At 38.6% G+C, this 27,406-nt stretch overlaps 1 protein-coding gene across 1 annotated transcript in view; it reads left to right on the top strand.

The window, feature by feature from the left end:
* The window catches only part of LOC124722681 (popeye domain-containing 2-like), a 676,128-nt gene that overhangs the window by 565,427 nt on the left and 83,295 nt on the right, over window positions 1–27,406 (top strand). Inside the window, exon 5 of the mRNA XM_047247824.1 lies at window positions 26,203–26,342. Within this exon, the coding sequence (XP_047103780.1) occupies window positions 26,203–26,342 (140 nt within the window). The remainder of the gene's footprint in view (window positions 1–26,202; window positions 26,343–27,406) is intronic.

The raw sequence follows: 27,406 nt of genomic DNA, 5'->3' as shown, positions 1-27,406 counted from the left end.
AGTGCCTCTTACCCATTATCCTCATTACTCATGACATTTTGTTACACTTTTGTAAGAGTTTGAATGTGGTGTGCATTCACACTGAACTGATCAGTTGGTCATGCATACTGTAATTCTATATGTGGTATCTGTTCTTTCAGACATGTCTGAAAGAACAGCCACGGTTTTGATCCCACAGCCATTATAAATCAATACTCTAAAGGAATAATAATATTAGCTGCCAGTGGGTATTGATTTAAATCAATGGAGAAAGTTGAAAATTTGTGCTGCACTAGGATTCCTTTATTGTCTTCATTCATAATGGCTGTGGTATCAGAACTGTGTATGCTCTTATGGTAAGGATTACCACTTGATCACTTCAGGGCAGATGCACACTGCTCAAACTGTTATGGGAAATGGCTAAATACCATGAGTAATGAGGATAATGGCCTAGGGGCACTACATCGGTAGTGTGTGGATAAGTTCAGAATTTGGATCTGACGGAAGGCATTCTAGGGTTGTCCGTGCAGTTGTGATGACCACTGAGTTAAGGTGGTGCAGTGGTCAGTGCATCTGCCTAGTAAGCAGGAGACCTAGGTTGGAATCACAGTCTGGCACAAATTTTCAGTCTTCCCCATTAATTTAATGTCATTAATTCCTTTAGTTTCTTGAAAAATATTTTTATTGGTAGAACATATGTCAACAGAATTAAGTTTTTTTACTTTCAAAAGTCTATGCTGGGAAACTACAAGACTGTGCATCTGGACACTACCAGTACTCATATTTAAATTGTTTAGAACTCTTGGTACAGCACAGTTTTATCTGTTCCCCCCCAGTTCACTGTGGAAAATATCTAAGAGTAAGAGTAACATTAGGCAGCTCCAGTTTTTATATTCAATATATAGCACCTCCTCATTTTATAAAAAGTTTTGCTGCAAACCATAAGGAGTATCATATTTTATAATACTCCGTTTGCAGGGCCATGCGGGGTAGCCGTGTGGTCTAAGGGCATCTTGTCCCGGTTCGCGCGGCTACCCCTGTCGGAGGCTCAAGTCCTCTCTCGAGCATGGGTGTGTGTTGTCCTTAGTGTAAGTTAGTTTATGTTAGATTAAGTAGTATGTACGCAAAGGGACTGATGACCTCAGCAGTTTGGTCCCATAAGATATTACCACAAATTTCCAATTTACTTTTGCAGGGGACTGCTGAATGTCTTTTAAAAATTATTCATGGTTCAATTATAGATAAAACTAATTACCTCAGTACACTGTGTATAATAAAAAGTTAGAGCATAGCCTTTTAGCAAAAATACTTATCAATTTATCACAAATCTTTCTTTGATTATTTTCAATAATTCCTGAAGTATTTTATGTTAGAAATTAAAATACAATATCAAAACTAGTTTAACATGGGTTTTACTTGTGACAGAAATGTGATTGGTTTCAGTGTGTTACATGATAAGTATCATACATGCGTGTGTGAATCTCATAATTTTTGTATATGTCTGTGGGGAGACTGATATGTATGGTGAAAGAACACACTTAATTTACTCAAGCCATTGGAAGTTCATTTACTTAAATTACAACAAATCTTTTATAATCTAAGTCAACAAACAGCTTATTTTTGAAATTTTTGGATTCCAACTTAAGTATAAAGTTCTGACTAAATAAGCTCATTTTTCAACAACAAAGGAAATTCCTGAATGGAATAATATGTAAAATAAAGAAAAGACAACCACTCATCTTGGCACACAGTTTTAATCTGCCAGGAAGTTTCATATCAGTACACATTCCACTACAGATTGAAAATCTCATTCTGGAAACATCAACTCTTGCTGTAGACATGTTGTTATGGAATTGTTATAAGCACTCTGTATGTCCTGCAAAGCTCATCGCCAATGTCTTCACAGTTTCCTTTCTTCCATTAGTGCTAGTCTTGCAAGTTTCACAGGAGACCTCCTGTGAAGTTCAAAGGTAGGAGTCGGGATACTGGTGGAAGTAAAGCTGTGAGGATGGGTTAAGAGTTGTGCATCAAAGGCAAAGGTCCGAAGTTCGAGTCTTGGTCTGCCATGCAGTTTTAATATGTCAGGAAGTTTCATTCACCTTAGCTGACTGATGTGTGGTACATAAAAACACAATACAGTATTTACACTAGGCTCTTGCTCTTTCTGTAGCAAAAGCACGTACATTCACATAAATAACCTCACACATGTCCAAACACTCACACTTGTGGCTGCAGTGAGACAATGTTAATCATCGATTATTGTTGGAGTATGAGACAGGTCTTTCACCTGGGTTGACCACAAGGAGATGGCTTATGGTGTGCAATCTTACTCCCAGTCCTGCACACCGTGGGTCATACCTTTGTGATGTTTTGACAGATGAATCAGTGGCTGCACAACAAAACAAAAGAGTTCAAACACTAGAGCATATAAGATGTAGAGTAAGAAACATGGTGGGGGGGGGTGGGAGGGGGGAGAGAGGGAGGGGGTGGTGAGGAGGAGGAGGAGGAGGAGGAGAAGGAAGGGGAAATAAAGGAGATGAAGGGAAAGATAGGGAGTGAAACAAGAAATGGCAGTGGGGGGTGGGGGGGTGGGGGGGAGGAGAAGGAGGGAGGAGGAGGAGGAGGAGGAGGGGTGTAAAAGGGGGGGGGGGGGAGAGAGAGAGAGAGAGAGAGAGAGAGAGAGAGAGAGAGAGAGAGAGAGAGAGAGAGAGACTGGAGGGAAAGGGGCAGTACACAATCTGGACAGCAAGGGCAAAGGAGGGCAAGGACAGGGAAGAAAGGGAAAAGGTAAAGTGAGGCAATGAGAAAGAAGTTAGTGGATGTTTAGGCCAAGAGGATTGTTCAAGTGTGGGATATACTGGAGAGAGAATCCCACCTGTGTAGTTCAGAGAAATTAGTGCTTGGATAGTGAAGATGCTGTTGATATCATTTGTATCATGGCACAAAGCATGTTTGGCAACTGGATTGTCAAGTTTCTGGTTTGTACAGTTTGGCAGTGGCCATTCATTCATAAGATGTTTGCTTACTTGTCATGCCCATATAGAATGCTGATACATAATATGGCTGCTTTCACACATAGTCCTGCTTTTTATAGAGTAGGAAAAACCTGTGACTGGTCTGCGGTAAGATGTGATGGGTGGGTGTACGGGATAGGTTTTGGACCTGGGTCAGCCACTGGGGAAAAGACCAATGCTACCAATACTGCACCCCATGGGTCACTCATTCTCTGTTGGTCAACCCATCTGCAGCACCAGCCCCACCCACACATCCACTCATGACCTCCTACCACAGTACAGTCACAGGTATTTCCTACTTTATGAAAAGCAGGGCCACACATGACAGCAGCCATGTTATGTATCAGCTATTCCGCAATTACTGTGCAGTATTTCATGTGGACATGACAAGTAGCCAAATGTCTTCTCGCATAAATGGCCACTACGAAACTATGAAATCCAAAAACTTGACCATCCAGTTACCCAACCTGCTGCACACCACGTCACAAAGAATTTCAATAGCATCTTCATTAGCCAAGCTCTTTGGGTGCATGCTTCCAGCACTAACTTCTCTGTGTTATGTAGATGGAAATTGTCTCTCTAGCACACCCTGTGCTCTGAGAATTCTCCTAGCCTGATCCTCCACTAACCTCTTCCACAATGTCTCACCTTACTGTTCCCTTCTCTCTTCTGTCGACACCACTCCTTCATGGTCCACATCATGTACTGCCTTCTGCCACCATTCTTCCACCCCTCACCCCCCATGTCAGTATATTCTATGCCCCCCTCACACCCCTCATCTCCTTTCCTCCCCTTACTTCCACTTCCCCTTTCCACTCCTTATCTCTTTTACTCCCTACGTTCTGAACTCCTTTTGTCTTGTTGTGCAGCTGCTGATTCATGTGTCAAAAAATGGTTCAAATGGCTCTGAGCATTCAAAACCTACCATATTTATATTTTGTACAGACACAAGTGAGACAGTCGTACTGCAGGTGCTTTGGTGGCTGTATGCGCGTGCGCTATTTGCTAGAGAATGAGCAAGAGCTCAGAAGCTATGGTAAATACAGTATTCTGTTGAATGTTTCTAAGTTTCGCACATCAGTGAGCTATGTGAAGAGTATCAAATAATAATGTCTCTGATAAAAATACATTATAAATCAAGGCAGAATTTCATTGCAATTTTCCAGAATAAAAAAAGTTATTCTTCCACGGTATTAATTCTCTTGTGGATGCACTGGTATTCAATAGACACCAAAAGGAAGGAAAGAAAGATTTAAGTGTTCATTTTTCCCACCCATTGTTCAAGATTGGAATGTTAAGAAATAGCCTGAAAGTAGTTCAGCAAACCATCCACCAGACTCTTAATTGTGAACTGCAGAGTAATCATGTAGATGTAGATGCAGATGTAGATGGGGGTGTCATTGCACTGAAGCATCATGCTGACTGTGACTCTTTATAAAATGTATATTGAATATTTCTTTTATATGCATTTCTGCAGCTGCAAATTGTATGAAAGGCATTATAATGATGGATAACCAGAGCTGCTTTTGTATCATATTTTATTTATTCCTTCCAGTCTTGAGAATAGCTCAGTTTTAAGCAATACCTAACTATATTCAATCTATTATTAGTACATATTAGGTGCAATCAAGAAGTAACAGGAATTATTGTTTTTCTTAAAGTATCTTTATTTATTCAACATCATCTTTGTCCCCTTCAAAGCAATCCCCATCAGATGTAATACACTTGTGCCAGCACTTTTTCAGTCTTGGAAGCTCTTCCGGAACTCATTTTCCATTATGGTGTTCAGCTCCTTCAGTGATTCTCTTTTTGTCTCATCAGTGGTGGTAAAATGATATCCTTTCATGCTTTTCTTCATCCTTGTGAATAGTAAGAAGCCACAGATGGCAATGTCCAGTGAATATATTGGGTGAGGCAACATAACAGTTTTGTCTTTTGCCAAAATAAAAATCACAAACCACCATTGAGATGCGAGCGGGAACTTCATCAATATACAGTTTCTACAAGTGGTTTTGCCACAGTTCTGGTCATTTTCTTGAGATTGCTTCACACAAGTGGCACATAACTCCCAGGTACTATTCTGCATTAGCCTTTCAACCATAAGGCAGCAACTCGTGATGCACTATTTCATTGTAATCAAAGGAAACAGTGAGAAGGACCTTCACATGTGATCAAACTTGTCACAATTTTTTGATCTTGGCTCTTCAGCCAGTTTCCATTCAGATGACTGGGCCTTGGTTTCTACATCATCCATGTTTTATCACCTTTTTTAACCTTCTTTAGAAGTTTTGGATCATTGTTGACTTTGTTCAGCAATTCCTGAGTGATGTGTGTGCAACATAATTTTTTGTTGTAATTTGCTAATTTCTGAACAAACTTTGCTGCAACATATTTCATGCTCAAAACATAAGAAAAAAATTGCTTGACATGAGCCAAAGAATATTCTGACATTATCACCATCATATCTGAAGATGATTTGGCAATTTTCCAGAATCATTATTTTTACTTCTTCACATTGACGTTAGTAATTGATGTGTGAGGGCGTCTGGGGCAGTTATCATCTTCAACAGTTTCTTAACCCTCTTTGGAACCATTACACCACAAACCTGTAGCAATATGTTTAAAAAAAGGTATAAGAAAGCAGCCCAGGTTGACTACCATTACAGTGAATTCCAAAACATGTGAATTATCTTAAATGTTTGATCCCATTGTGTTTCACAAGTCTCAAAATAATTTAAATTATGTAACACTACTTACAAAGCTGTTATTAACATTTTACAAGCCTAGGTTGGATAGTTAAAAATGAAATTTCCTTCATGAAAATTGTTACTTCACACGTGAAAACTATGAAGTCATATCAAAAAATTCACAATGGGACATAAACATACAATTTTTAAACAATCAGTAATTGTCATGGTGTTACTTACCATTGATTAATCCATTATCCAAATAACAAGAATACTTACGGTCACTTACTGGTTCATTTCCTTCCAGGCACTTGACAGCCCATTGAAGCATTATCAGACATTGTGATTTTCAGCTTGGTAGTACATCACTCCATCCTTTTAGTTTTGACTCAATATTTAGAATTACACAATATACACAGTATTGGATCCAGGGACAAAGATTTGTACTGTATCCTACCTGATACTTGGATTTAGTTCGTATCTTTTTTTTTTTTTTTTTTTGATAGATCAGAAAGGTTAATGACAATTTTGTTCTTGTTTGTGTATCTGTTGACTGCTCAGCTGTAAAGTGATTAGTTACCTTCACTCTTGTCATTGTATGTTTCTATTAGCTCTCCACCAAGACTTTAGATAGAATCAGAGGTAACATTGTCTGCTCTACTTTCTTTAACTATATACTATGCCTTGGTAATTAACTATCAATAAGGTTTGGCCATGCACATAGCTCATATTTTCTGTGATCTGCTCACTTAAGCAATGAACTGTTCATTGTTCAAATTATATATAAATCAAACAGGCTCATTTACTTTAAAATTGCAAAATGCAGCACACAACAGTTCCACAGGCTTAGCAAACACTGTAAGTTTTGCATCTTACATTCCCTCTTCTGTAGGTGGTGGTGATGGTGATGGTGGTGGAGGTGAAAGATAAAAATGGAAATTCACAAAAAGTGTCAAAGAAGGATGTTTAAAAGTGATATCCGCAAATTCCTGACTATGAAAGTTCCCAGTTTTTTCACTCATCTCTCTCCAATACATGAGTTCTGAATGGCTTACCAGATACAATTCGAGCTTTTGTAGATCTCAGTGCCTCATCATTGCCCATCTTTTCTTATCTTTAAGAGGAGGAGGAAAGTTCTTATAGCTCAACATTTCTTATTCATATTAATGATGATGTTACTTGTGCTGTCATGGGTTCAGCTGTACATTTCTGTCAGTGACCTTTACATGGTTCAAAAGTTCACTTCTACCATATTCATTATTTTATATTTTATAGTATTTTCAAATTGCTTCTCATTTTTTGTGCACTCTTTTAACTTGTTTCCTGAATTTGTTTGCATTGTGGCATATGGTTGACATTTTCATTTACTTTACTTCTCTACCAGCAAAATTGTCTTGCATATTTTCTCATAATATCATGATGATAGTTGCAGGCTTCTATTGTCACTCCCCACTCCCCCTCCCACCCCCACCCCCAAATCTTGTACTTTCATGTATACACTGTTGGTTTCTTCTTGCTTCACTTTGTGTTTGATATTATCTGTGTTTTTCACCATTGTATGCTAAATTCCTCTTATTTTGTAGTTATTCTTGGATCTGTTCATTATTCTTGTTTTATTATTATTATTATTCTAATCATTTAACTTTATTTAACACTCTTACTATTATATGGCACTTTTCATGCTCCTCAATTTAGTATTTATTCTTTTTAGGTCATAGAGTGTCTATTTGCATGGAATATTCAGTTGTAGCATCTGCTCATATTTGTTTTAATTTACTTTATTCTGTATTCTGTAATTTGATATACATTTGTGTGTTTACCAGCTCTCTGCTAGATTTTCCATCAGAGGCCCCTATTTATAGCTTTATAGTGAAAGTTGCACACATTATTTTCAACACTTCTGAGAACATGCTTTTATCTGCCATAAATTGCAGTCCGAGATCTTGTTCCTCAAAGATTTATTTTACCTAGAATTGCCCCCATTCCTTTTCTCACCCTACAAGAACTGATTACAAAAGAACCTTCAAAATACAGCATATTACAACTTACTGAATCTCTCTGCATATCATTTTCTTTTTGTTTCTGTTCTTAAAAAGAATTGATGTTAGTTCTCTAAGTTGAAGATTTCTTATACTACTTGGTGTTGGTGTTTGTATGAATGTTACTGTAATTTATAGAAAAACCTTTTGATTGGACTTTAAGTAATGTGGACTTCAGTTCTTTTTCAAAACACTTTTAACTAAATTTTGATATTTTTCTGTGTATATTTTTTGTGCCAATGAATGTTTGTGCTTATTCTCAAAAACCAGTTCTTCTTTATTTAATCAGAGTGGTGAATCTCGCTTTCACAAGAGTGACAGGTATCTCAGTTGACAATACAGTGCTGCAAAAGGAGAAAAAATACAACACTGGGCACTGCAAAGTTAACACATGCAGTATTCGTGTCAAGTTATAATAATTATGTCTGAAAATAAGAACAGTTTCTGTAAATTATGATTTTTTACAGACTTTCTTGGGTAACTATTAAAATATTTACATGCTGTACAGGTATCTGGACAGAATTTGGCATAAAATGACAATCTAGAGAGTGATCATGATTTGTAATTGTCTTGATTGCAGGTTTTTGTAATAGAACAACTGGTTTCAGGTATGCAATGGCCATCTTCAAAATACACAATAAAAGTCAATGAAAGTAAATTACTAGCTACTATGTTAAGATATAAAAAACAAATCACAGTAGTTATAACAAAAACATGATATACCTCTCATTCTGCTCCACTGCAAAAAGTTGTAAAATGTGAAAGATAACACGAGTGAAAACTTCCACGTGTGCTTGAACCAGCTATAAATTGAATGAAAAGTGATCCTAGAGGTCAGTGATGCATGCATAACATACAAATACTGATACAAAGTAAATAAAAGGAAGATCATGTAAAAGTACAGATATTTAAATTGTTTTCAGTTGCATATAAGAAAGCAGTATTTTTAAAAATAGTTTAACAATATGAAAAATGCATTTGTCTTCCACTCTGGTTGAACAATTTTTTAAAAATCCTACTTTCTTATATACAACTGAAAATATTTTAAAGGTCTCTTCTTTTAAATAAACTTCTTTTTAATTACTTTTCATGAGTATTTGTACGTTATGCACTCATCTACGACCTTTAGGCTCACTTTGCGCCTTATATATAGCTGGTTGACTTGTCATTTTTACATCTTATGACTTGTTGCAGAGCAGCAAAACGAGAGGTATGCCATGTTTTCGTTATATCTACTGTCATTTGTTTTTAATCTCATAGCATAATAGCAAGTAATTTACTTTCTTTCACTTTTATTGTAGATTTTGAAGAGGGCTATTGCATAGCTGAAACCACTAATTTTATTTATAAAACCTTGCACTCAAGAGTACCAAATAAAAATTTTATGCAGATGGCTTATTCACCAAATTGCTGGTTGAAACACAAATGTGGCTCTAATTTCGATCATGAGCCATATGAAATGAAAGCATCTCATGGGTTGAATAAAAAAAGCAAAAGAGCTGTTGATGGTATTTTATTTAAAGATCACTCAGAAAAGAGAATGTTGCTAAATTTACTGTTTTGCTGATACAAGAATGTGTTGATACCAGAGATAACTTATCAACTCACAGGCTTGCCTCCAGAAATGCACTGAGGGATACCACCAATATTAAGAAAACAACAATTGTGTGTCTTGAATGTTATGCATCAAATCTTAATTAAAACTTTCTTTAAGATTATAACTTGATGCTTGATAGGGATGCAGACCCAGAATCTAGCCTCTCATGAGCAATTCTGTTACAAACCTAGCTATCCAGGCATGAATGATGTCCTGTTTTCACAGTTCCAATCCTGTCTGTATGTTTTATTTGGACCACGTTACATTTGAAAGTGTAGACAAGTTTGACCATCAACTTTTTAGTGACTGAAAGCAATGTCTGAACAGGCATTGATGTATTTTAACAGAGCTTCCATGTAGAGTCCCATGCAACTACTTCCTCACACCTGTGAAACTCACTAACTCATATGAAACTAGTGAAGAAGATTTTCGAAATATAATGAAGAAGAATCTGCAAAAATTTCCAATTTGATGACTATTTTTGTGAAACCAAGGCAAGAATAATTTGAAACAATATGGTATATATGTAAATAAATCCAGAATGAGCCACATCTTGTAGTGTGTTGACTGATTTGCTCATATAGTTCTGTTATTTTGTAAAACAAATTTGGTGTAGTGGTGAAGTGTATTGAACAAATGCAGAAATAATATATAAAGGCTGCACCTAATACTCGAAAACCCATTTTGTATAGACTTCTGATTCTTGATGCTAATAACTCCAGTCTGGAGAAGACAGTTGAATGTCAAGTCATAATACACAAATAACCAAACAGGTGTAAAGGATCCAATGAGAAATATTGAAGCTTTTTTTCAGATAGATTTACATCAGTTATCTTTACATCAGTTATACAAGTGTATGTGGCCACCCTCTGTGTAATTCTCTTCTGTACTAGGTTAATTTCAGCATCTGAATAAAAACAGCAAAGTGGAAATGTTGGCATACATGCCCTTCAAAGTAAATTACCAGTGGCAGGTGTGAAAGGTTAATGCCATCAATATCATCTTCATCCCCATGTGGCTAAAAGTTAAATCACATGGAAACTAATGTCAGTATTTCTTCAAGTCCACTTACCCAATGGCAATATGTGATAGAAAATATGTTTTGCAAAGTAGTGGAGATGATACTGTAGTTATGGGCAGGGATGAGCTGAAATTGTATGTATTTTGCAAATCCTGAAAATCCTTCTGTATTTGTTATTTTACGCAAATGTAACCCTCAACTGAAAAACAATATTTAATTTGTTTTTCCCTGTACTAAATACTGGGCAATAAGAACCATGTTGGGTACTGAATTTAGATCCTTGGCAAGGCTGTAGTAGAAGTGGGATTTCTTTGAGTTGAAAAAGTAAGTGGAGATGTAGTATAAGGCCAGTAGCAACTGCTAATCTGAAGATCATTTTGAACACCGTTGTGCTTTATGAGGCATGGTACTCTTAGAGGTGGTATGTTGTTGCCTTCCTCTGATCTTTGAGCTGATGTATCCAGGCAGTTAAAGGGGAGCCTATAGTTTAATATGGATTCTGATCCATGGTTCAGCTTGACATTTTTCACATCAACAAAAATTGACACAGTGCAGAGAAGTGATAATCAACAGATGAAAATGCTACAACTGACCAGAACCCCCCCAGGGGATCCACCATCCCCATCCTGCCCCCTCCCCTCACCACCACTTCTTCCCTTCCCCTTCTCACCCTATGGGAGTATGTTTCGTGCCTACATCCTGAGGCAGGCGCTAGTAACTGTAAGACAGTCTCTCTTCTTTTCTTTCTATGCTTGAAAGTCTGAGTCCTGCCTTTGTCCTTCTCTTTTCCTTGCCTCTTCTCTTTACACTCTTCGTGGCATTTGAGACCTCTCTTCTTTCCTTTCCTTTGTTCCTCCCTTTCTCTTTCTTTCCTCCCTGTGCATTTCTGAGGGCCGACCCATGCACTCTGATGTGTAGCCAGTGATGGGGTAATGCGTAATTCCCCACCCCACGTAGGACACATACGTACCCCCTGGTAATGGCCAGGCCCAGGGAGGGGTGATTACCCGAGCTGGTACCTTCCGAATGTGCCAATTGGTCCCTCCTTCCATTTCTCAGGAAGTGTGACCTGAGGTGTGAACAATCATCTAAGGCAGGAGTGCCCTCAGAGAGGGGCCCCCACAAGGAAGGAGCACACCATCAGAGATGATGGTAATCATGGGGGATACTTCCGCAATGGTTTCCCCATCATCTACTATGTCTGCTCACAAGCGTAAGTTACATGAGTCTCAGCCATGGACAATTCTTCCATCAGTGCCACAGTTGCTTGTTGTTTCTCGGTCGGACAAAGGTCAAGACTTCTCCACAGTCAACCTTTTCATTATTCAGAAAGGTGTCAATGCAATTGCAGGTCCTGTAAAGTCTTGTTCCTGACTATAAAATGGCACCTTGTTGTTAGAAACGTTCATTGCCCTCCAGGCACAAAAATTGCTGCAAACTTCACTGCTACACACCTTCCCTGTCCGGGTGGAAGTGCACCGCACTTTAAATTCGTCACATGGGGTGGGATATACACACTCACTTGACAGATTGTCCAATGAGGAAATTCAAAACTACCTGTTTGACCAGGGTGTAACGGCTGTACATCGAGTCATGAAAAGGGTTGACAAAGGAGTTGGTACCAACCCATACTATCTTCTTGACTTTTGACAGAGTTCAACTTCCATCGAACATTAAAGTGGGCTATGACATAATTTCAGTTTGCCCTTACATCCCCCAACCCTACGCATTGCTATCAGCATCAACAGTATAATCATACCAGCGAGTCATGTTCCAACCCGGCCAAATGCGTTACGTTTGGCAAGGATGCCCACGAGGGTGCATGTCCACCTCCATCCCCTCATTGCATCAACTGTATGAGTGACCATGCTGCTTCCTCTAGAGATTACCCCATTTTCAAAGATGAATGGCTTATTCAGAAAATCAGAGTGAAGGAAAAGGTGTCTACATTTGCTGCTCGTAAGATATTCGCCAGTCGAAAGCCCACTGTGACTCCAGCAGGTAAATATAACACTGTCCTTGCATCTCCTTGGCCTACTAAGGAGGCAGCCACGTGGACTTGTGATCTCACCTTTAGTGACACAGTCGTCAGATCAGCCAGCGTCAATATTGCCCATTCAACCTCCCCACGATCACCTGCTCACTCTATGGCTCACCCTTCATCAGCTCCTGCTAAATCACGAGCCCCAAAATCAGACACCTGGACTTCCAAAAAAGAGCCTACTCACGAAGATTTTTTACATACCCTGACTTCACATCCATCGATTCCTCCCTCATCTCAACATCGTGTTTCCAAGAAGGCTCATAAGATACCAAGTTCCTCTCCTTCTCCACCACAGCATGTCTCATCTAGAGCGCCACCTGGCAGTAACCACCCTCAGCCATCTTCCATGTCACCAAGGCGCACTGCTGGCGGCCGACCAACCGGCCAGTTGCTGGTGGCAGGAGCTGCCCCCAAACAACCTATGGATCAGGATCTTCTGCCTTTGGCTGAATGCCGTTCCACACTGTTGGCCACCAGCTCTCAGCAGTCGTTGAGTTGAGAGCAACCATGTTAAGATTCTTCACTTTTCTATCCATCCCTGAGTCAATTATCCATTGGCATATCCACAGCATTAGAGCCAGTTGGGATGAATTGTTGATCATTTTACAATCCTACTCGTCAGTCATCTTCTGTCTTCAGCAAACAAAGCTGCATCCCCACGATAGCTTTGTTTTCCCTCATATCAGTCAGTTTGGTTTGATCCCCTCTCTTTTGATGGCACTCCAGCACATGGGGACTTACGATTCTTCTCCATGATACTGTCCATTATCACCCAATCCCCTTAAACAGTTCCTTCCAAGCTGTTGCCGCTGTCCGTCTTTCCCTTTCTGGATACACCATCTCTCTTTGTACTGTATACATTCCATCGTCCACACCGATGGCAAGAGCTGATCTCCTTCAACACTGTGGAACCTACATTTTTGTCTGCCTCCAAAATGAATTTCTCTCATTTGGACCTTTCTGTTGGTACTGTTCAGCTAGCTTGGTGCTTTGAATGGTTCACTCTTGCTGATACACACTCGAGTGACCATTTTCCATGTGTCCTTCGATTGCAGCCACAACTGCCATGTCTGCACCCGAGACGCTGGAAGTTTGCCCTGGCCAATTGGACACTTTTTTCGTCCCTAGCGACATTCGATGACCGTCACTTTCCTAACATTGATGATCAGGTCACTCATAACACAGAAGTTACTCTTACAGCTGTGGAACGTTCAATACCTCGCACCTCCGATTTGCCCCAGCAACCCCCAGTTCCTTGGTGGAACGAGGCATGCCGTGATGCAATATGTGAGCGGCGATGCGCTCTTCGCGTTTTCCGCTACCATCCTACTTTGGCCAACTGTATCCACTATAAGCAGTTACGTGTGCCTTCTTGAACAACGTCTTCAAGGATGTCTCGATCGCCTCCACTCTTGGAGCATCAAAACCGCCTTCCAATTTTCTCCCAGTAAGACCATTTGTGTTAATTTTTGGCAGCATACAGAGTTTCTTCCATCTTCCTTACATCTAGGCCCTGTCAACCTTCTCTTTGCGGACATCGCTAAATTCTTGGGTCTTATGTTTGACAGAAAACTGTGCTGGTCCTCCCATGTTTCCTCTCTATTGGCTCGCTGTCTGCAATCTATCAACACCCTTCGTGTTCTGAATGGTACCTCCTCGGGAGTGGGCTGAGTGGTCCTTCGCCGCCTCTATCATGCCTTAGTGTGCTCAAAATTGGACTATGGAAGCATAGTTTACTCCTCTGCTCGGCCGTCTATTCTTCGACGTCTTGACTCTGTCCACCACCATTAATTGCATTTAGCATCTGGAGCTTTTTACACCAGCCCTGTGGAAAGCCTTTATGCTGAGACTGCTGAACCTCCACTGTCCAATTGGCGTGCTGTACTCCTGAGTCATTATGCTAGCCATCTGTCTTCCATGCTTGCTAATCCAGCAAATGACCTTTTTTTTGATGCCTACTTTGATTTAGGGTGTGCAGGTCGCCCTTCCCGTCTACTACCACCGGTAGTCCGCTTCTGTCAACTGCTACATTCTCTTTCCTTCCACTTGCCTAAAACTTTCTTTTGACAACTGGGGGGGGGGGGGGGGGGGGGAGGGGAGTGGTACAGCATTGCCTTGGCTTGGCCCCCAGACCTGCCTGCTCTGTGACCTTTGTCAGTTTCCCAAGGATGGTACCCCCTTCTCTTGTTTATCGTCGGGTATTTGCTGTTCTATGCGCACAAATGAAGGATGCCACATTTATTTACACTGACGGCTCAAAAACATCATTTGGTGTTGGGAGTGCCTATATTGTTGGCAACACCCCTAATTGATTTTGGCTTCCTGACCAGTGTTTGGTTTTTACTGCGGAGCTTTATGCTGTTCTCCAGGCTGTCCAATACGTCCGTCACCATCATCGGATACAGTATATTATATGCTCAGATCCGCTCAGCTCTCTCCTCCATCTCCAAGTTCTTTACCCTGTCCACCCTCTGGTCCACCAGATTCAGGACTGCCTCCACTTGCTCTAATTGGTGGGTGTCTCTGTGGCATTCTCCTGGGTCCTAGGACACATTGGTATCCATGGAAATGAGGGGGCTGATACAGCGGGCAATGCTGCAGTCTCTCTCTCAGCCTGCTGTTTGGATGGTTCTCTTCACCGATCTACAGAGTGTTTTCTGTCGTCGTGTTGCTCTTTTATGGCATGCACATTGGTCTGCACTTCCCAATAATAAATTGCGGGATGTGAAAGCTCTTCCCTGTGCTTGGACCTCTTCCTCCCGAACTCGTCATCGGGAGTAGGTAATTTTAACTAGACTCTGGATAGGGCACTGTCTTTTTAGCCATTGACATCTTTTAAGTGGCAATCCTTCCTTGCTTTGTCCCCACTGCTCTCAACTGTGGACGGAGAGACACCTTTTACTTCAGTTCCCCTATTTTACTCCACTACAAGCCCGTCTACAGTTGTCGCCTGATATGTCTTCCATTTTAGCAGATGACACCAGCTCAGCCGATCGTGTCCTCGAGTTTATCAGTGTCAGTGACATGATGTCGGTCATGTGAAGCTCTTTTTGGGGAAACAACCCCCCCCCCCCCCTCCCCCTGTGCTATAGTGGTTTTCTAAGCTTTCCTTCTGTTTTTTAGTTTCCCCACTTTTTGAGTTTCACTCCCATTGCTGCTGATTTCCAATTTGGTTTTTTTTTTTTTTTTTTTTTTTTTTTTTTTTTTTTTTTTTTTTTTTCCCTAAGTAACAGACCAGGCGCTAATGACCGTAGCAGTTTTGTGCCCTAAAACCATAACAATCAAAAAATAAATGGAAACTGACAGAAACTGAACTGCACCCCTTTTGGATTTGTACTCCAGGACTTTGCCACTGAGTCACTGAGCTACACTAAAGAGCCAAAGAAACTGGTACACTTGCCTAATATCACGTAGGTCCCTGCGAGCATGCAGAAGTGTCACAACATGGTGTGGCATGCACTTGACTAATGCCTGAGGTAGTGCTGCAAGGAACTGACACCATGAATCCTGCAGGGCAGTCCATAAATCTGTAAGAGTACAAGGGGCTGGAGATCTTGTCTGAACAGCACATTGCAAGGCATCCCAGACATGCTCAATAATGTTCATGTCTGGGGAGTTTTCTGGCTATTGGAAGTGTTTAAACTCAGATAAGTGTTCCTGGAGCCACTCTGTAGTAATTCTGGATGTGTGGGATGTCACATTGTCTGGCTGGAATTGCCCAAGTCCATTGGAATTCACAATGGGTGCAAATACCATTACAGAGCCTCTGGCAGCTTGAACAATCCCCTGCTGACATACAGGGTCCATGGATTCATGAGGTTTTCTCCGTACCCGTACATGTCTATCTGCTCAATACAATTTAAAATGAGACCCATCCAACCATGCAACATATTTCCAGTTATCAACAGTCCAATTTCAGTGTTCATGGGCCCAGCCAAGGCATAAAGCTCTGTGTCATGCAGCCATCAAGGGTACATGAGTGGGCCTTCGGCTCTTAAAGCCCATATCAGTGATGTTTTGTTGAATGGTTCACACGGCGACACTTGTTGATTGCCCAGCATTGAAATCTGCAGCAGTTTGTGGAAGGGTTGCATTTCTGTCATGTTGAACGATTCTGTTCAGTAATCATTAGTGCCATTCTTGCAGGATCTTTTTTCTGGTCACAGCAATGTTGGAGGTTTGATGATTTACCAGATTCCTGATATTCATGCTACGCTCATGAAACAGTCATATGGCAAAATCCCCACTTCACTGGTACCTAGAAGATGCTGTGTCCCATCGCTTGTGCACCGACTATAACGCCACATTCAAACCCCCTTACATGTTGATAACCTGCCATTGTAGCAGCAGTAACTGATCTAACAACTGCTCCAGACATTTGTTGTCTTATATAGGCATTGCTGACCACAATGTTGTATTCTGCCTGTTTACATCTCTCTGTATGTGAATATGGATGCCTGTACCAGTTTCTTTGGCACTTCAGTGTATATTTGAACATAGTACCTGCATAAACCCTATTCCCCTTGGAAAAACACAACATTGTGAAGCCTTATATGATCATCCAATAGATTTGTTACAATTTTTGTTGTCTTATGTGAATATTCCTTAAGACACTACTGACTTGAACTGTAATGTATGACCATCATTTTGCAATCATGTTATTAGTAAATGAACAGTAAGATGTGGAAAGGAAGTGTCTAACAAAATATGAAATTTCAATTTTTTGCATCAACTGATAACTGGAGTGTAATTGCATGTACTGTGCAGAAAGGTCTTGCATATGCCTACTGGAACATGATTTTGCTGGTTGTTTATTACCATGAAGGATACAGAGTGGGCATATATAGCACAGTTGTTTCTTTCAGTTCAATTGCATAATAGACTTGCCACTTGTAATGTTACAGTGCTGAGCAGAATTTCTTGTGGAGAACCACAGGGCAAGAGTTTCTCCATCAAAGTAATGAAATGAGATGATATTCTAGCTTTCAAGAAATGTTGGTCTAGGCACTATAAAAGGTGTGTGTATCACATGAGAGCAAGAAAGGGAATTCCTAAGGAAAATAAAATTACTTTTCAACTGTCAAAGTTGAAGTATATTGAAAATAAATATTGTTGCATTTAAGTATATTGATGGACTATCCTAACATATATTTTTCTCTTAAATACTGAGGTTCTGAATCTACCTCATGAGAAAGCATACATCACTGGTAGTGTTCCAATAACAATAAAAGTAGTGAAGGATCTGCAAAAACTTGAGCAACATATTCCTGCAGGACACAGTGAGTTTTATGAGACACTTTCCAAATAGTAATGTACAAAGAAGAGCAGCACAATGGATGAAAAGAAAAATTGCCCATAACTAATCTATTCACAAGTTTTTCTGATGATTCTTATTAATTTTTCTCACTTCCTAATTCTATTATGTGAAATAATTTTACAAACATTTCTTTGACAGTTTATTGTTTATTTTACTAATCTTTTAAAGATTCATATTATTGTAAAAGTAACACTTTATGTAAAGTGCATATCTACATCTGCATTTACGTATACGTACAATATGTACAATAATGCACAACAATTGGCTGATACATGTTAGAGTATCTTTCATTCAATATTGTGACAAAACATAACTGCAAAGCTGTAGGAAAGTTTCATGTGCAAATGTTGTGTTTCAAATGGTCTGTGACATTCTTTGTGTCTACTGAAATCTATCACTTTTTTTTTATGTACATATGTCAATTCTGCATGTTACAGTTCAAACATATTTTACCATGTCCGCTCCATTATCAGCTGTATACTATCAGACTATCATTTCATTGAACCATATCAAGCACCCAATAGAGTTTCATGGGGAAAGTAAATTATCATGAAAATATTTTTTTTTTTTTTTTTTTTTTTATCGGTATTCATGTGACAGCATGCTTACCAGTATATTCCAAAACACCGCACATAAAAATGTGATTTTCTGGTTCTCATATCTCAGGTTCTGTTGCTGGTAAAAAGGGAGGGTCAAGTGTTTTGGATAGCCCTTGGGCTACGGACTATTTGTATATCCAACAGAAGGATAATCGTAGTGTCACTATCCTACAGTACAAGGTCAAAGTATGAATATTATTCACTTCCTCTCGCTTAGGCAAATGGAGCAAATAGGTTCGTTTTTTTTGCATTTGATGTGGTCTTCAGTGGGATTGGTGGAACATATGGAGGCACCATTGGTTCATGGGTGGTTCCTGGGAATCCCACCCTCAAAAAAAGTTTTTTTTACTATGTTTTTGCCACAACCAGTGGACCAAAACCAAGCCAAGGATTCCAAGAGGGCTATGTCCAGTAAATGGATGAAAATTTTCCAATAAATTGCTAAGATACTGGTATCAAACATCCTTGAAATTTTTTGTTGTCTTTTTGTGTTTCCAAGATGTAGAGGTTCCAAGTTAATCTATTCCTACACGTAAAATCCAGTATGAGGCAAAATCTAAATAATGAATAACCACAACAAATTGCTCAAATTTTAATGGTTTATTCTACAGGTATTTATCTAGAAGGGCCATCTCCACATTTGCCAAAATATTCATCTGTTATATAGAAGCATCCCAAAAACTTTTATTTTGAGTACCAAAACCCAGCTGCGGATTGTGAGATGGCCATGCAAAGCAAATGGCTGTAATTTTTACAATGCATTCTGAAGAGTCCATTCTCACACAACCTTGAAAATTTTCTTCATATCTTTATCTGTTTCCATGATACAGAGGTTCAAAATAACCTGATTTGTACACGCCAAGTATGAACATAGAATCCAATGAGGTGAAATACAGAGCAATGTAACTCAGAGAAAATGCTGTAAAATGTCACCCATGTAATCTGCAAACCACATGTTGTAGTTCTGAAGCACACGCCAATTTATTTATTTATTTATTTATTTATTTTCATATAAAACCTGTTGCAGATGTAAAATTAGTTTTTCATTTCAATTTCACATAAGTAAACTATCTAAAATTACTTACCAACACATTTCTTTTCACATGAGTTACATGCCTAACTGCAGCAGGGTAAAGAAGGGAACCACAAGAAAAATGCTCCTATTGGCGAATAAAAAAATGTGTATCTGTTCCTGTTTATTTAAAGGGTTCTGACTGAAAAGTGGTGTACTAGCTGCCTCATTCTAGGTTCTTTGGCACCTTTAAAAATTTTCTCAGTTAGTTAGTTAGTTACGTGTTCCATTGATCAATAGCCTGGAAAAACCATTATGATGTGGAACATGCTGAATGCACAAGAAATGCACGCAGGAAACAAGGGTGTTTTTTGTTTTTTTACATTAAGGTGTTATACCTCAATATCCCATTCCCTTATGTGGCATAAAATGCATATATTATATCTCCAGATTTATTTACTCATATTCAAGAATTCATCTATGGTATAGAAGGAGTTGTCAAGGAGGTATGATTTCAATTTGTTTGTGAAACTATTACTGCTGTCTGTCAGACATTTTATTTGATCTGGTAATTTATCAAAAAGTTTTATAGCAGCATATTTTACCCCTTTCTGTGCCAAATATAGGTTAAGTAAAGGATAGTGTAGGTCTTACTTTTTTCTGGTATAATAATCACGTATGTCGCTGTTGATTTTAAACTGGTCCATGTTGTTGAGAAAAAATTTCATTACTGAGTAAATGTACTGTCAAGCAGTTGTATGAATTCCTAACCTTTTAAACAGATGCCTACAAGATGTGCGACTATGAACACCACACATTATTCTAACTACTTTCTTTTGAGCAGTGAATACCTTTTGCCTCAGTGTTGAGTTGCCCCAGAATACAGGGTGATTCAAAAAGAATACCACAACTTTAGGAATTTAAAACTCTGCAACGACAAAAGGCAGAGCTAAGCACTATCTGTCTGCGAATTAAGGGAGCTATAAAGTTTCATTTAGTTGTACATTTGTTCGCTTGAGGCGCTGTTGACTAGGCGTCAGCGTCAGTTGATGCTAAGATGGCGACCACTCAACAGAAAGCTTTTTGTGTTATTGAGTACGGCAGAAGTGAATCGACGACAGTTGTTCAGCGTGCATTTCTAGCGAAGTATGGTGTTAAACCTCCTGATAGGTGGTGTATTAAACGTTGGTATAAACAGTTTACAGAGAATGGGTGTTTGTGCAAAGGGAAAAGTTCTGGATGGCCGAGAACGAGTGATGAAAATGTAGCATGCATCCAGCAAGCATTTGTTTGCAGCCCAGGAAAATCGACTCGCAGAGCTAGCAGAGAGCTGCAAGTTCCACAATCAACTGTATGGAGAGTCCTACGAAAAAGGTTAGTTATGAAACCTGAACATCAACTACCCGAGGCGATGGATCGGCCGCCAGGCAGCCGGTGACAGAGCATTTCATCACTGGCCTCCAAGAAGCCCTGATCTTACTCCCTGCGATTTTTTCTTATGGGGGTATGTTAAGGATATGGTGTTTCGGCCACCTCTCTCAGCCACCATTGATGATTTGAAATGAGAAATAACAGCAGCTATCCAAACTGTTACGCCTGATATGCTACAGAGAGTGTGGAATGAGTTGGAGTATCGGGTTGATATTGCTCATGTGTCTGGAGGGGGCCATATTGAACATCTCTGAACGTGTTTTTGAGTGAAAAAAAAAACCTTTTTAAATACTCTTTGTAATGATGTATAACAGAAGGCTATATTATGTTTCTTTCATTAAATACACATTTTTAAAGTTGTGGTATTCTTTTTGAATCGCCCTGTATTATTCCATATGACATCAGAGAGTGGAAGTATGCAAAGTATGTTAGCTTACTAATTTCTACACCCTCAAAACTGGCAATTATTCTGATTGCAAAAGTTGCTGAACCTAGTCACTTTAGGAGATCTAAAATATGAATTTTCCAATTAAGATTCTCATGTATATGTACACCCAAAAACTTATTATCTTCTATCCTGTCTACTGACTTCTTTTGATGTGTCATGTTTATTGATGAAATTATACTTTTTGCAGCAGATAATGGGATGTACTGTGTTTTTCAAAGTTCAGAGCAAGCCCATTTGCAGAAAATTAATTAATAACTTTTCCAAAGACCTTATTTGTATCATTTTCTAATGGACTTTCTTTTACTGGATTAATAATTATGCTTGTACCATCAGCAAACAGTGTCAGTTCAGCATCTTGTTTCACATAAGAACGGAGGTCATTCACATATATCAAGAACAGGAGGGGACCAATGATCGAACCTTGTGGAACACCTACTGTAATTTCACCCCATTTAGATGAAGTGGCAAACTCCTTGAAGCATGTAAAGAGACTTTTTGCTTCCTGTTCTGTAGATATGACTTAAACCATTCATTAAATACATTTATACCATAGAATTGTAATTTCTCTAATATAATGTCATGGTTCACACAATGAAGTGCTTTGGATAAGTCACAGAATATTCCTACTGGTGACATTTTACTATTTAAAGACTCTATTATGTGGACAGTGAAATTGTATATTGCTCTCTCTGTGGAACAGCATTTCTGAAATCCGAACTGTGATTTACTAAGTATCCCATTACTGTTGAGATGGCTAACCACTGTTAAGTATATTACTTTCTCAAAGATTTTTGAAAATGCTGTAAACAAGGATACTGGCCAATAATTATTGACAGCCCCTTTTTGTAGAGAGGCCTGACAATGGCATATTTTAACCGGTCTGGAAAAATACCCTGAGTCAGTGATGCATTACATATGTGACTCAAAACATCAGCTGTAATTGCTCCACATTGTTTTAATAACTTGTTGGAGATGTCAGAACATTTATTTTTCAAAGATTTAATACAAGTAATTTTCCTTATTTCACAAGAGGTTGTTAGATGAAACTTAATTTGACTATATTTTTTCAAAACTGGCTCTTCCATGTGCTGCCTGGATTCTTGTTTTGAACTATTCTCACCAATTTTTTCTCCTACACTTAAGAAGTGATTGTTGAATACATTGGCTACCTGTGTACTGTTGGTTAAGATGGTCTCATTCTCTTTAACATTAATACTACATAACCCTGTGATTACTTTTCCTGTCTCCCTTCTAACAACATTCCATATTGATTTGATTTTATTGCTGGAGTCGTTAATTTCTTCTCTAACATACATATCTTGATTTCCTTACAACTTTTCTCATTATGTTACAATAATTTTTATAGTGTAAAGCTACTTCTGGATATTTACTAGTTCTGTTTCATTCAGCTTTCTTTTCCTTTCTGAAGACACTTTAATACCTGTAGTAATCCAAGGTTTCTTTGAAAAGTTTGTGGTGTTACATTTAGTAATTTTCTTTGGAAAACAATGTTCAAAAAGGGATATAAATTTGTCAAGAAATATGCTGCATTTATCATTAGCATTTGGCTCATTATATACATATTCCCAATTAACATTTCCTAAACTTTATTTGAAGTGACCTACAGATACCGGGTTGAGCGCCCTCACACTTTTACTTAATGGTTTCTGAAGTGTACACCCTGTTAGGTTTTGTAAGTTAATCAGTTGCGCATCATGGTCAGATAATCGATTTACCACAGGGAAATCATGTGTTCGTTCTACATCCTCTAGCTGGACAAATACATTATCTATTAGAGTACTACTGTCCTGAGCTATATGTGTAGGGAAATTGATCACTGATTCTAAGATATATGTTGTTAACAACACTTCTAGTTCAGTTCTCCTATCAGAATTGCTTGGAAAGTTAACATTGAAATCACCAAAGATTAATAACTTCTTCTTTTTGTCTGACAGACAGCACAACAGAGAGTCAAACTTTTTCATGAATAGCTCCCAATCTCCTAGTGGAGACCTGTACTCTGTTGCTGATATCAACACAACATTATCTAGCTGAAGTTCACATGCACAAACCTCAAAGTGCTGATCAACACAAAATTTGCTTACTTCAATAGTTCTCTATTTATACCCTTGTTTTATGAAAATGGCAACTCCTGCTTTATCCATACTAGATCTAAAAGTGTACAATGATAAATTATACCCATTTATACTGACATTTTCCATCCCCACAGTTACATGGTGTTCAGACAGACAAAGTATATCAAACTCATTCTTATTTTTGAGATCATCTAAACACATTATCAGCTCATCTACTTCATTTTTTATTCCCCTGATATTTTGGTGAAGTAAGTTGATACCACCGTTAGCTTTATCCCCATTTGCTGTGCATGAAGTTTGTTTTCTTCTATTTTCCTTGGTTGTTGTCTGTCTGGAATTTGGCTTAAACCTAAAAAACCTGTCTGCCTGGTCCCAATAACCACAAGGATCACCCCCTTGTGTGACTGTGGCCCCCCTTACGGTATCAGCTAATAGAGAAGCTAACTTATCTTTCCCCTTCCTATTGCAGGCCATGTTTAGTGTAACCCCACCTATCAATACCATCAACTGGAACAACACCCATGTGAGACTTTGCTGGTGTGTGGAACATCCCGTTCAGCTAAGTGTTAACACGTCTTACAGCAGTGTTTACCCAGGGCTGATCATGGCGCTGAAAGACCTCCACAAACCCCACATTTGTGTGCCCAGTTTCTGCTCCTATTTTATCCAGGTCACTCCTAATAGTATATCTTGGATTCATAGCCAAGCTGTTTCCTGCTCCCCCAACTATAATTATCTTATCTTCCTTCTCAAAGTCCTTGCATAGCTGACCTAAGTTTCCTGTCACCTGGCTGTTTACTGACAGAGAAGAAGACAGTGGCAGTGGCAAAGAGACAGAAAAGTAATAAATACTGGAAAATAGTGGATGGTGATAGTGTTATCGAAAGAGTGAAGGAGACAATGGTAGTATGAGAGGAAGAGAGGGACACAGTGGTAGTGGACATAGCTGACAGTGACAGAACAGTGCTGGGAAAAGACTGAAGGAGACAATGCTGGGCGGAGGGGTGAGGGTTTGGGGACGGGGGGGGGGGGGGGGGGGGGGGGGAGGGAGGGGGATAAAGAGAGAATAAAAGTAGAAGTGGGTGAGAGCCAATTATGATGAGAGACAGAATGTATAACAGTGACAACAAGGAAGAGAGAGATAGTGACAGTGAGAAGAGACAGCTGTAGTGGGAAGAAATGAATGAGATATTAGCAGTAAGAGAGAGCAAGAGGGGGACAGTAAATGTGGAAGGAGACTATAGTAGTAGAACAGAATGAATGAGACTGTGGCTGTGGCACAGGAGAGAATGACAGAGAGACACTAACAGATAATGATAATGAGCTGGGCTGAATGAGTGGATGAGAAAAGGCAACTGGGAATAGACGGATATGAGCAACTTACAACAGTGAGCTAGTGGGTGTGAGTGAGTCACAGATAGGGGACCTCGAAGGAGTTTGAGGTAAGCTGCATGTTAAAAAAAAAAAAGTGTGAGTGTGTTTACTTGAAGAAATTTTTGGAAAAAAATTTAAAGGTGCTAAGGAAGGTAGAATGAGGTAGCTGGTATCCAAGCTTTTAGTCAGAACACGTTTGCATTTTTGTGCTCTCATAGGAGTATTTCTCCACTGGTCTTAGTATGGGACGTACTCATTTAATATTTCTACTCCATACAGGCAATCTTATTTTTTCTGTATCCCTTCATTTGTCCACATTCTGGGAATTTATGGCTGTACACATAAACAACCATAATTTGTGTAAGTGTAGTATCCTGGATACTTTGGACAAATGATGCATCAGCTATAATTCACAAAACACTAAAACATTTTGATGAACCATCTGTTGCATCAGCTACAAAGTTAAAAATCATTTACTGAATTACAAAAGTAAATTCTTAGGCAAACTATGTTAACTATGTGTACAGTTTCAACAGTAGTAACAACATACAAGTGATAAAAGAAACTCTTGCATCAGATACGAGGTAAGACAGGCTAATGTTATTCAATGACACATTTGCCTACTCTGTTAAGTCTAAAACTTGCCACTTTTATTTCTTTATAACCTTTCATTTTGTTGCATGGACCTTCGCAAATATAATAGTCCTTAGTAACAATGTTTGTGTAATATTTATAGTAACAACATCTGTCCTTTCCTAAAACATATAGGTACACATATCTATAACAAATAGTTTGTGGGAATATTCTTTCATGTGTACTCTTTAAAGAAACATAAGTGTATATACAATCTAGATTGTCTTTAAAGTGTTTGGTAGCATGTTGTGTCAGATATGACAATTAATATAGCTCAGTTTGATGTATTGTTTTTCACATAGTTATGTGTTCATAGCATTCCAGTTTATTGATGACACTACAGTGGTATACATCACTACACATAGCTAACCCACACTGATGATTAACAAAATAGTTATTAATTTCTTTAAATGGGAATCTGTATTACAACACATTTATGCTAACAGTAACTTTTTAACAATATCCTACTTACATTGGCTCATGCACATACCTAATTACACTTGGTTTTAATATCAATATTCTTTTATGTTAGATGGGATGCATTTTTGTTTTTAGTGTTTGACTGGAGATTGTTTGATGTGTGACTAAGCAGATATAATCCATTACTTATTGCTATACAAACAAAGCAAAACCATTGCTTATATTCCCACCAACAAAGGCTACAAACCAAGCTACTGTTGCTTGACCATGGTTACATAAACAGACTGCAGCAATCATATTATGTTAATAGAATTACAGACCTATTATTTACATATTTTTGAGGAAAAGTAGCTATTTCATGTGCTAGGAAGTTGTTATTTACACAATCAATTTACTGTGGATTTTCTGCTTAGAGACTTTTTGAACTGTCATAATAATTTGTTATAAAGTTGTAAAATGAAATGGAAAAATAATTAGAAATGTTGCTACAGGTTAGTGAAACAATGGCAGCAAGTAATAATGGTCATCTACCAAATAGTCTTGATGATGGAGAGGATAAGCCAATGCTAATTGTGAAGAAAACAGGGGAGGGGGCCGGGCATCACCGCACTTATAAACAGACAGCTACAAGGTAGGCAGTGCTTGCAATAATGATTTATGTTGTCATGTTTCAATATGATGTAACTGCAACTTAACCTACTGTGCATTTTGTGCATGAAGGAAACAGGGCTGTTGAAAAATATGACATTTACACAATGTCTTCACTAAATGTAACAAAACTTCATAAGTAACATGATACTGCAGAATCCATCACAACTGAATTTTCACAAGCTCTTTATATACATTATTGCATGTTCTGTATGAAATACTAGCTCAGCCTGGGGAAAGTTTAATATTTGGCAAATAGTGTAAATGTCTAATATTCACAATGAACTACAATAAAAAAAAAGCCAGTCAAGATTAATAGTGCTGCAACTGATTTTTCTGTTCATAAGAATGAACTGTGTGTCTTCTGTTTACAACTGATATAACACTTTAGTGTCCTATTTTTAATTAAACCATGTATAAGTAAATCTCACAGTGGCAAGGTGATAAAATTATCGAGTTCTTTACTGAATTTTAATTGAACTACTCCAAAAATAAGCCCTATTGGTAAAGTCTAAGAAACGTGGAGCCTAGTGAACCTGTTTCATTTCATCCTAGTATATTTTGTTGTTTGGAATGATAGGTTTTTCCCCCTCAGGTGTCATGGCAGATCCCATTTTACAATAATGTGTTTGTATTTTCTCTTGGTTATTTATGTAGAAATCCTCAATACTCCTCCATACTTATAAAAACTTATATTAATGTTCCAATGCTTTTCTTCAGGATTCCTATGTTTTATCATAAGCTTCACTATAAGATATTAAATTCATTTGATCTTTATCAAATGTAGACACAAATTTGTGCTTCTCTAACAAGGATCTTATAGGGTGTGACCAAGTCAACAGCTGGCAGTTTGCCACATTAACCTCTTCTTCATTTTGTTATGTTTGTGACCACTGCACAGTGAACATTTCAGTTCTGTGAGGGAATCAGAATAAATTATGACCATCATGAGGACCCAAAAGTTTGACATATTGGCCCCACAAACAGATGACTGATGTTTTTGAGTGTTTGTGTAATTAAATCTTAGTGTATTGAGGTTGGTGTCAA

This window comes from Schistocerca piceifrons, chromosome X (genome assembly GCF_021461385.2).
Source record: "Schistocerca piceifrons isolate TAMUIC-IGC-003096 chromosome X, iqSchPice1.1, whole genome shotgun sequence".
Taxonomy (NCBI): domain Eukaryota; kingdom Metazoa; phylum Arthropoda; class Insecta; order Orthoptera; family Acrididae; genus Schistocerca; species Schistocerca piceifrons.
Note: the sequence above shows the minus strand (reverse complement) of the source record. Positions and strands in the feature narration are given on the sequence as shown.